Source organism: Equus asinus, chromosome 5, assembly GCF_041296235.1.
Source record: "Equus asinus isolate D_3611 breed Donkey chromosome 5, EquAss-T2T_v2, whole genome shotgun sequence".
Taxonomy (NCBI): domain Eukaryota; kingdom Metazoa; phylum Chordata; class Mammalia; order Perissodactyla; family Equidae; genus Equus; species Equus asinus.
Genome location: NC_091794.1, coordinates 96,601,088 through 96,612,658, shown reverse-complemented (window position 1 = coordinate 96,612,658; position 11,571 = coordinate 96,601,088). Strand labels below are relative to the sequence as shown.

Here is an 11,571-nt window from a genome sequence, read left to right as displayed (position 1 = left end):
AAGGTTTTAAATGGGGGTGGTAGAATGGGGGGGGGCGCTATAACACGATCATATCGGCAATTTTGAAAAGTGTATTTTGGTCAGCGCAATGGAGAGCATGAATTGGAGTGGGTCCAAAGTGGACACAGGAAGACCAGTTGGAAGGGTCCTGACACCTGCTGATGAACACAGTCTGAGGCCTGGTCACGCTTTTCCGTGTCCTTTGGTGAATGTAGATGTGCCCTGTATAGATATGTGGACTGGAGCCAGCTTCTTCTTTTGCTGTTTACTCTGACTCATCTCCTTTGTAAACAGCGAGGTTGTTGAGGGCGGAGATTCAGTTTTGTACTTTTTCCTATGCTGTAAATCCCTATGACACTGGGAACACAAAGGATATTTAGACCGTGACTATTGAAAGTCACCCCAGGGTGCCACCTTTAAAAGGCCCCAAGGTAACATTTATTGACATTATTATATGGCAGTGGTTGCTGTTTTGTTCTGCTTTTGTTTTCTAGACATTTGGATGGAGGATTAGATAGTGCAGAGAAAAATCTGGATATCTAAACCCTCCAAGTGTGGTCTGTGGACCAGCATCACTGGCATCTCCTGGGAGCTCGTTAGAAATGAAAAATCTCAGGCCCCGCCCCAGACCCACTGAATCAGAATGTGCATTTTAACACAATCCCCAGCGGATTCCCACCCCTATTAAAGCTTCAGAAGCACCTGGGTATCTAAGCAGGATTGCTCCATACTCCTGTGGTTAATATTCGTCCCTCAGGCGTTTATCACATCCCACCTGGTGTGGAAGCCTGTACCTAGGATGTCTTCCCTGCCAGGCCAGGAATTCCTGGAAGGTAGGGGTTGAGCACTGTGTGTCGTGCTGGACCTCTGATGGCGTTGAGCACACTGACGTGAGGCAGAGGACCTGGGTTTCAGTCCTGGTTTGCCATTTATGAGCTATGTGTGTTGTATCTTCTGTGAGAGGAATTTTTGTCCTTCCAAAGGACCCGCCCCAAATCTGACTGTTGAAGAGCTGAAGATGGTGGCAGATTTCTGCACACAGTTTCCTCGCCGGCTTCATCTCTAGGAGGAGGCGTTGGAAGGCGGAAGGAGGAAGGCAATAACCAATTTCAGAGTGGATGATGCCCGGGGCCTACAAGGAACTTGGGCTGAAGTTACCCCGAACAGCTGCCTTAAGGGTGAACCGAGGCAGATGGGTACCCCGCGGCCTTTGCACAATCACCCTGTGAGATAGACACTAGGACCACTCCCATTTTTACAGGTGAAAAAAACGGCTTAGAGAGGTTAAGTGACGTGCCCAGGCCCCCAGGGGTGCACAGGCTCCTGTGCTTCAGCCATTTTAGGAAACAAAGAATCCAGAGGCTGCTGGAAGGCTGGGAAAGTCAGAGACTGAGACCCAGGACAGGCCCACCAGACCTGCTCCCAAGGCTTTTGCAGAAGGTTCCAGTTTTGCCTAAAGTTCCTATCAGCTCAAAATGCAAGTTTATGTCATCAGGGGAGAAGCACAACAAGGCCCTTTGTGCCCTGCAGGCTTCCTCTGCAGCTCAGGCCACAGATGGGGCCATAAGGAATGCGCTGCCAGCGCCTGGGCAGGTGCTGAGGCTCAGGACCTCCCAGGGGCCGTGGAACTCGGGGGCACCACTGTACTCATCACTCAGAAAGGCTCGGCTCAAGACGATCAGTTCCCTGCCAAAAGGGACCGCGTCTGAAGTCATCAGAGGCCCCCAAAGCCAGCTGGGAACAGGGAAGAGCACAGAGAGTTTGGGAAGAGATGAGGAGCAGGGAAGAAATCTTTCTACATGGCGTGGAAGTCATACCTGCCTGAGCCAAACCGTGTGTCACCTGTTCTGCACCTGTGACTGCAGTGGGGTGGGGTGAGATCTGTGTGGTCTAGTATTTTTCAATTCAGAGAAGGCTGAGAGGTTCGGATGTGAGGGAAGGGACGCAAAGGTCTGCCAGGCCACTGTCAAAGATCACGACACCTCAGCTATGAGGCTCTGCAGTCTCTGAGTTGCTACAAGAGGTTTGTCAACACAGATTCTTAGCGTCATACCCCAACTAGGCTCCCCTATTTAACCCAGCATTATTAATATCTGATTATTAATTTGCAAAAGAATTCTCCCTCTGGTCCCTAATACCCCATGCAGAGTTCAGCATTTTTCTTCGTTTTGATTTTTATTTTTTCTCCAGTTACAACGGCTTAGTGCTTTCTCTTTATTCTTCCTCACCTTGTTCACTGAAATCCTGGCTGGCGGTTCTGTCAGCAGAACTACAAAACCAAAAAGGCGACAACATTTTAGAACTTTCCCTGTATCACCCAAGGAGGCTAGGGGAAGGGCACAGGAAAAAGAAGGTAGAGTCTGGAGCCACACAGACTGGAGTCTAGGTCCCACCTCTGCCATTATTGGCTGTGTGACCTTGAGCAAATCACTCATCTGTAAGATGGGATCATAATGCTGGCCAGGGCAAGGGGATCAGGTAATAAATGAATGAAAATTCGGTGCTGGGCATGTGGTGGGCTCTCAATTCATGGTCAAAAATATCACTGTGGGGGCCGGCCCGGTGGCGCAGCGGTTAAGTGTGCATGTTCCGCTTCGGCGGCCCGGGGTTCACCAGTTAGGATCCCGGGTGTGGACGTGGCACTGCTTGGCAAAAGCCATGCTGTGGTAGGCATCCCACATAGAAAGTAGAGGAAGATGGGCACGGATGTTAGCTCAGGGCCAGTCTTCCTCAGCAAGAAGAGGAGGATTGGCAGCAGATGTTAGCTCAGGGCTAATCTTCCTCAAAAAAAAAAAAATTCACTGTCATTATTACTAATGACTTGGTGGACTTTAGACCTCCCAACGTGGCAATGGACGCTACCTGAAAATGTTGTCAGAAGCTGTGCAGCTGCCACCTCCAGTGGGCCCTGCCTCTCTCACTAATAGGAATCAGGGAGGAGGAGCTGGGTTGGGAACATGCAGACTGTCCTTGTGCCCCAATCACAAGAGCCACCATTTACTGAGCACTTCTAGGCTAGGCAGCATTAGTGTGTATTAACTCATTTCATCCTCGCAGTCACCTGATGAGACAGGCACTGTATCACTCCCATTTTCACTGGTAAAGAAGCAACTTAGGTTAAGTGACTTGCCCAAGCTCCCATAATACTAGTAGGTGACAAACTCAGAATAGTAAGAACAGTAGTTTCTACGTATATACGTGCTCAGGGCTTTTTTGTATAGTTGACAGGTTGTTCACTGCACAAGAGAGCCTGGCCAAAGGGGCAAGTTGAGGCTGAAACTTAGTCCCTGCTCTGTGTGCCAAGCTCTGTACCCTGGTGCAAGGCGGTGTCTACCTGGAGGCTGGGAAACCTTTTTCTAATTTGACAAAGATGCCATATGAGCGATCAGAGGCCCTGTTAATGCTTTGTGTATACTGCCTGCTCTAATCCTCGAAACAGTTCTGTGGGCTAGATATTAATCCTCCCATTTTATAGATGAGGAAATCAGGTCTAGAGGGTTCAGATCACTTAGCTAAGTCACTCTGTAAGTGACAAAGTTAGGATTTGGACCTGATGCCAAAGTCCATGCTCCAAACCACTACATCACTATGCTGGCCTCATCTCTAAGTGCTCAATGAGTGAATAAAGGAAAAATACATAATCATCTGACTTTTACCTTAAAAAGTACGGCAGTTCTAATGAGGCCCCAGGGGTATCAAGGCTCTTAGTAAGGTTGTAAAAAACTCAGATTGATCAGGAATTTGGCGCACTGTCTTTCAAACTATAAAGTCCAAACTATGTGACTTTATGCTCGTTAAGTATTTCGGTAGCCCAGCGTCCTTGTGTGACAAGTGAGAGTAATACTGTAAGGAATGCTTCTCATAGATGTCTGCAAAGTGTGTGTGCATTTGCAATAATGTTCACGTCAACCATAGGGGAAAGGCATTATCACCGTTTTGCTCAGGGAGGTGAGTGACATGCTCCGGGTCACACAACGAACGAGTAGGGCAGAGCGGAGACATGAAACCAGGGCTCCTGACGCCCCGTCCCATGCTCAGTCTTGGGCTCCTTGCTAAGTACCTTGGAACTTTTGGAGCACCTGCAGCCTGCCTGGTGGCTCAGACATCACACGGTGCGTGCACATGCAGGCCAGATGGCACTGGCAACTGACAGTAATCACATGATCACACTCAGTTTTTTCAGAAGACGTGGCAGGAAGGAGCCCTCTGGGAGGAGTCTTTGCGTGGCTCCCATGCCTGAAAACAAAACCTCGGCCTTTGCAGGAGCTGGGGCAGCCTGGGTTACAGCCTTGGGTAATGTAAGGCTTTTCCAGAGCTGGCTTGGGAGGGGAGGACGACCTGGGAGCATTTGGGGGCCACGCCCCTCTGATGGGGCTCAGCCTTCCTCCCATCCCAGTTGTGGCCAGGTTTAAAGGAAATATCATCTGTGAAAGTGCTTTGCAAAGGGGTGTGGTCCAGATGCCGAGTGCCGTTGTTTTTCTTCCCCTCTGTGGATCTCGGGCGGGCGGCTGATTGCATCTGTGCTCAAATGACAGACCTGCCCATCCTGTGATAAAATGTGGGCTGCTGCCCCCACCCTTGCTGGGTGCCTTCCAAAACAAAACACACACACATGCACTCTCTCCCCGCCTCCTCAACAGCAACCCACCACTCTCTCCAGCTCTGCAGACCCACTCTGCACAGGCTGGCGCAGCCCCCCATGTATGAGGCCCCTTCTGGGCCGTGGATATGCTCCTCCTTATGTGAGGCAGCATCTGTGAATGACAGGAGAGGGAGAAAGATACAGACCTTCCAGCGATTGCCACATTCATTGCATAAGACGAAGGTAGTCATGGGCTCATCAGCACTTCGCGTCTGCACCTGAGAGACAGAGAGAGCACGAGAATCGCTCATGATGTCACTCCCCTGCTCTAGGACCTGCCATGGCTCCCACTGTCTGTGGTAGTAGGTCCAAATCCCAGAGCTTGGCATTGTTATTCCCACCCCCTTTGGCAATACCCTTATCACTGAGAACTCCATCAGGTGTACTTTCCCCTCCTCTCACAGGTCCATCAGCTCACTTCCAGGATCTCACTGGCCCCGCCTGACCTTTGCATTCTCACTCTTGTTGATCCTCTGACCTCATCTCTCTTCTCTTGCCTCAAGATTCATCTCCTGAAGGAGGTTCCTGACCCTGCTCTGAACACACCCTGTTGGATGTGCCTCACTGATCAGAACTTGTGAGCTGGAAACCCCCTTAGAGATCATCTAGTTTGTTTCTTATTTTGCAGCTGGAAGAATTGAGGCCCAGGGAGGAAAAGGGATCTGAAGATCATTGGGACTAGTTAACGTTACGTTTTCCAGTTTCTCATGCCCGTCACCAAACCATTCAGGTGCAGGAAACCCCTGGCACTTCCAGATTTAACCCTGGCTGTTCTGATTTTCTACAGCCAACCCTGGATGGCCATGACATGTAGCGAGTTGTTACTTTGCTGACACACAGCCATGAGGGATGTCACCCGGGATTCCGTGGAGTGGGAGGGAGTCCCCCAGCTGAGTGAGCCCAGCGGTCAGACAGGAGGACACAGCTTAGCACAGCCTTGTCACTGGGGAGCAAGGACACCTGAGGAGGGGTAATATTGGGGTTTCTCTGTGCAGAGAAAACTCTGCTAATGGACAGTTTACTCCTGGTGGGAGACGATGTGTGGGAAACACATCACTCCACGTGAAAACGTGCTTGGAAGGGAGCAGGAGCTTGTGCAAACATCTCCAAATTCTGGAGTCAGAATTCTCCGAGGGCGTCCCCCTGAATGGCAAGGCTGACTGTATTTCTGCTGGAGCCGCACATCCCCACGGGCAAGGTGCTCTTCTTAAATCTCGCTTCCCAGCAGATGGGGGAATGAATAGAGTTCCAGAAAGACTAGGCACTAATTAGAATTCAAGAATATTGGTGCCCCAAGGGCATGTGTGCACCTCAGAAACTGGAGTCAGTTCTCTGGTTTAAGCCTTTCAGAGAAGGGACCTCCACAGCCTTCTGTGCCTCCCTACTTCGAGGCAATACTCTTGACCCTTAGAACTGAGGCTAAATACCTCAGGCTTTACCGACCACGTTGGCTGTGCTGCAGGCAGAAAGGTCTGGATCTGCGTTTATTACAATCTCTGCCACTGACCATCCTTGACACCTTGGGCAAAGCTGCAAAGCCTGTCTCTTGTCTGGGCCTCAGCTTCCCAGTGTGTAAAATGTGGGAGCTTTTATATTGCTAGGTTCTCTTCCAACCTTCCATGGCTCTATGGAGTTCTGCGCCCTGTTACTCTGGTTCCTCTTATTTTTGCTTCAGAGCAGGCCAGCACACCCTCGCCAAGCCTCATAGACACAAATCTGGGTGACCGTACGTGCAGGAGAACACATCCTACAAGCCACAGGGGCACCATGTTGGTGTATCAAGACGCGCCCTCTGTCTGGAGCCTGGCTGTTAGCCCTTCCTCCCCTCTGGCTCTTCCCTCAGCTCTCCCTGGGTCTCCGCATCCAGGCCCCCGTGGCCTCCTCCCTCATACCTGGTTATAGGTACAGTTCTTCTTCTTGCATTTGCTGCACTGGAAGAGGTCAGTGGTGGTGCCGCCTGTCTTGGCCATCTGGTGCTCACGGATGGCCTCCTGGGTCATGGCATTCCTCAACTCCCTCAGCTCATCACTGGCCATTTCCTGGAGAGAAACGAGTCTGCCCTTTAGGGCCAGGGAGCCCCATAACCCTTGCCCTACACCCAGTTTCTAGAGAGGCTGAACAGAGGAGTGGGGAATGTGTTAGATTGAGTACAAGGAGCTGGAGGGAGGACTGGCTATACAAGAGTTCCCCATTCCATCTCCAGGTGAAGGTCAAACCTGGGGGCTCTGACTTGGCCAAGCACGGCAGGGCGTGTACAGGAGAGCAGAAGGCAAACAGCTTCCACTCCAAGATCAACACTCTTGTGTATATTTGCTCAGATCTGGTGCCTGGCCTGCCTGCCAGGACCTGGGTGCCTGCCTGAACCTTCCTGCTTGAGCTGACTTCAATACTGACCACCCGATCTATGATGTTCCCCTATCCTTCCAGCCTGGACTTGACCCAGTGCCTGTCTGAGCTGTGATCACTGCCCAGTCCATTCTGCCTGGTGGAAACCTTGGTCTCAACTCTCCATGACACACTGCTGCTACCCCCAACCCAAGCAGGAGCTGAAGCTCCTGGGTTCGCAGAGCTCACGGCTCACCTGTGAAAGCATCAGAGAGTGTCTTTTTCCATAAGTTCCTACAGAACAGCCTCCTGTCTCCCCTCAGCTCACTGCAGACATTCAGTGTCTGTGTTATCCAGGTCCTTCCCTGCTTTATCCATCTTCCTGGCCATTTGACTCCCCTCAAACCTCTGCAAGAGGACAGCAGAGAGCTGGGACACTCAAACTGGGGAGAGCTCTAGTTGGGGTTGGTTTGGGGGGAAGGAGGATGGCTAAGGTTAAAATGAGGATTTGGGCCGCTGGCCCTGTGGCTGAGTGGTTAAGTTCCCGCGCTCCACTGCAGGCGGCCCAGTGTTTCGTTGGTTCGAATCCTGGGCGCGGACATGGCACTGCTCATCAAACCACGCTGAGGCGGCGTCCCACATGCCACAACTAGAAGGACCCACAATGAAGAATATACAACTATGTACCGGGGGGCTTTGGGGAGAAAAAGGAAAAAATAAAATCTTTAAAAAAAAAAAATGAGGATTTGGTACTGGCTAAACATTCTCATTGTTGCTATCTATCCTGACCCCTTAAACCATGGAGAACAGAGTTGGCACAAAGGATAAATGATTTTAGTGTGCTGACCACTGCGTTATAACCACTTGGGCTTCTTGATAAAAGGTAGATTCTTATGAATCTAAAACTCTAAAGGCAGGCCCAGGAACGTGCATTCTTACTAGTGTCCCCAAGTTATTCTGGCACACACTAACGTTTAAGTCCTACACGGGCCGGCTCCGCACCTGAGTGGTTCACTTCCTGTGCTCCGATTGGCGGCCCAGGGTTTCTCCGGTTTGGATCCTGGGTGCGGACATGGCACTGCTCATCAAGCCTTGCTGAGGCGGTGTCCCACATGCCACAACTAGAAGGACCCACAACTAAAAATATACAGCTATGTACCGGGGGGCTTTGGGGAGAAAAAGGAAAAAATAAAATCTTAAAAACAAAAATCCTACTGTGTTAAATTCAAGGACGAGATCCTAACCAATGGCAGGGCTATATAGAAAAGCCAATCAAGGAGAGGCCACATAAACAAGCAGCTGACTTTAACTTGGGGGGACTTTCTAGAGCATAATGCATCCATTCATTGAAAATGTATCCGATGTCAATTTATTGCACGCCTTTAACTGCATTCGTGTGCTGGTAAACCAACTTTGGTTATAGGGGTACCTGATTTGTAGCATTTACCAATTTCCATGGTGTAGATACTCCAACCATGGCCAATTTCAAGGTACTGATGTGTTGTAACTGAATGCAGAGTTGGCAACAGCTACACAGACTCATCGCTCGAGCTGGCAGGAGCCGGCTGCAGCACACCCCGCCCTCTAAACCCTAAAGATCCAGACATAAAGATTTGGTTCCTGTTCCCAGTAATGCTAATCTGGCAGAGCAGCCAGGCATTTACACAAGATTGCAAGATAAAGTGCTAAAGCAAAAGTTTACAAAGTGCAGGGGGAGCCTAGAGTACCTGGCTAACTGCTTGGGGACAGGGAAGGCTCATGAAAGAAGCTGACACCTTCACTAGTCTTGAAAGATAAGCAGGACTTCCCAAGGGGGATGGCACATTCCAGACAAAGAGAATAGGAGACACAAAGGACCAGAGCAGGGCCGGCTCCTCCGTGGTGTAGTGGTTAAGTTCATACCCTCCGCTTCAGCGGCCCAGAGTTCACGGGTTCAGATCCTGGGCACAGACCTACACACCACTCATCAGCTATGCTGTGGCAGCATCCCACAAACAAAATAGAGGAAGACTGGCACAGATGTTACCTCAGGGCCAAGCTTCTTCACACACACACACACACACACACACACACACAAAAGATCGGAGGACAAGAATAACATATTTGGGGTAGTTTCAAGGTGAGGAGTGTGGGAGACATGTGTGGGGTAGGATTGTGGAAAGAGAGTCTTGTGTGCCAGCTAAGAAACAGAGAACAGAAAAACCTACCCACTCACTCACCAGTTCATTTACCTATCTTGCCCTGCCTCCTCTGGAAGCAGGCAGTATTAAGACACATAAAGTAAGTGATGTAGAAAATGAGGAAAATAAGGGTAGGAGATGACACTGGCCTCACGTTGTATCCACGGTTAGAGAAGGGCCCCAAATGTGAATCTGATAAATATTTGTTGAGCACTTATGACATGCCAGGCACTGGTCTCAATGCGGGATGAACCATGAACAGACAAAATCCTCTTCTTGCGGGGCTGACAGTGTGTCCACTCGACAGCTCTAAAGGAAATCTCAGAATCTGTGACATTTTTTGATACATCCAGGTAGAGAGGAAAAAAGAGAAGAATGAGGGAATGAGGTGGACTAGGAAAGAGACACAAGAAGGGAGCCAGGGAGAATGAGGATGCAGAGAGGGATGTCCACCCACACGGGCATCCGCCGTCCCATGCTCTCCCTGCTGGGGGCTCCCTGTCCTCTGAGCCACAGCACAGCAAGTAGCCCAAACCCAAGCTGTTATTTTTCTTATTGGAGGAAAAATGGTCCTACATTTCTTATAGAAACTTGCTGCCTGGGGTAAAAGATGACCCGAGGATGAAGGTCTCGGCATCCGTTGCCTGGGTTGCTGGGGAGGCCGGGTCCCTGAGGGCTGGCCCTGGCAGTCCCTGTGGAGGGCCTGGCAAGTTCCTGGCTTGCTCCCCTTGGCCTGGTCAGCCTCTTCTTGGGCCTGGGTTGGTCACTCGATTCTCTTGTCCTGTCCCAGTGAACAGTCCTCAGATGGGGCCTGACTTCGCCCACGTCTGGCTTTCGCAGTTGCTTTGCTGGGACTTCTGGGGCCTGTCTTTGTCCTAATCCAGACGCCCAGCTCCATTCCGACCTCCAGCTTCTGGGAATGTGCTGTGTTTGGCTCAAACCTCTGTCTACATCTTGCTCTTGCTTCTCCAGGGCCTGGTTTCCCAACGTCTCTGGAATTCCTTGTAAGACAGTCTCTTGATAGCATTGCCGTGACACACACACAAAGAGAAGCAGAGGGACCCCAGAGCCACAGAGTGGGGACAGAGAGAAGGAAACACAAGCCTGGGTTTCCGTAAAAGTCACAGCTTCACCATGCAGGGAAGGAGAATTCCCTGTAAGGCCAGGCTGCAATTTGTAACTCTGGGCATATGACACTAGTTGCCTAAAAAGGTCAGATATTTTAAATTAAGCAGAAAGATAACCCGGGTCCACCTGTGCCAAGTTCCCCATTTTCTCCTAAAGCCAGGGCTCACTCTTGCTTCAGGTGTTTGAGGAAAGCAGTGAACTCTCTCCTCAGAAAAATGTACGTACATACCCTAGATAGCACCCCCCCACACACACACTAAATACGCACACATCACACACACTAAACACCACACACACACATATCATACGCCCCCACCACACACACCACAGACACACAGAGGCCCAGCGTGGCCAGCAGTTACAGAGGGTCCCAGGCTCCCTGAGGCACACCCAGATCCCAGGACCCCCTGCGTTTGCCCTCTTTCCCGGGCCTCCAGGTGCGTGCGGGAACCCCTCCGTGAGCTCTGGCAGGAAAGGGCCACTTGCACCTGATGGCGTGCAAAAGGCATTTTCAAGGTGTGCGCTCTCAAGTAAACGGCTCTGGGTTCAAACTCTCGTCGGCCACTTACTAATTGTGTGTGGCCTCAGTCTTCTCACCCATAAAATGGGGATAATTTCCCCCTTTCATAGCATGGCGCTGAAGGCTGCACGCAACGGTCAGCAAATGAGCCTATCATGTACCAGTTCTGGGGAGGGCTCCACATGTATTCACCTTCCAAACACGTCACACGTATTAACTCGTTCAATCCTTCGTGAGATAGCTATTATCATTCCCATTTTACAGATGAGAAACTGAGGCGCAGAGAGGTTAAGGAGCTTGTCTGAGATCACACAGCTAAGTGGCAGGGGCAGAATTCAAACTCAGGCAGTGTGGCACAGCCTCTGAGCTTCTAACCACTGCACTATACCTCCTCAAACGGGCTTGCTCCCTCTTCCTTCCCGTACTGTCCCCTTCGAGCTGGGTCAGTCCTTCCCTCCTGGAAGTTCCACGGTGGCTCCATCATGGCACCACCTCTGATTATACATCTTTGTAAACACATGTGTCTCCCCCTCACCCTGTGCTCCACGGAGACAGGGACTCCTATCCTGGCTCGGCCACAGAGCTGGGCGACAAGGCAGAAGAGAAAGGCAGATCACAAAGCAGGGGAGAGTGGGGCTCTGGGGCAGACAGCTTGTTTCCTGGTCTCGACATTTTCTAGCTGTGGGCAGGGGCAAACCAGCTCCCTCGTCTGAGCCTCTGTATTCCCATCTGTAAAGGGGGGATAATAAACATTTCTACCTCAGCTGGTGTGAAGA

General features: G+C 50.8%; 1 protein-coding gene across 1 annotated transcript in view; it reads right to left on the bottom strand.

The window, feature by feature from the left end:
• Window positions 1-2,149: 2,149 nt before the first annotated feature.
• The window catches only part of TCEA3 (transcription elongation factor A3), a 31,169-nt gene continuing 21,747 nt past the window's right edge, over window positions 2,150-11,571 (bottom strand). The window contains exons 9-11 of the mRNA XM_044769983.2: window positions 6,535-6,681; window positions 4,789-4,860; window positions 2,150-2,269 (exon numbers count right to left, since the gene is read on the bottom strand). Coding sequence (XP_044625918.1) covers window positions 2,261-2,269; window positions 4,789-4,860; window positions 6,535-6,681 — 228 coding nt within the window. The 3' untranslated portion in view covers window positions 2,150-2,260. The remainder of the gene's footprint in view (window positions 2,270-4,788; window positions 4,861-6,534; window positions 6,682-11,571) is intronic.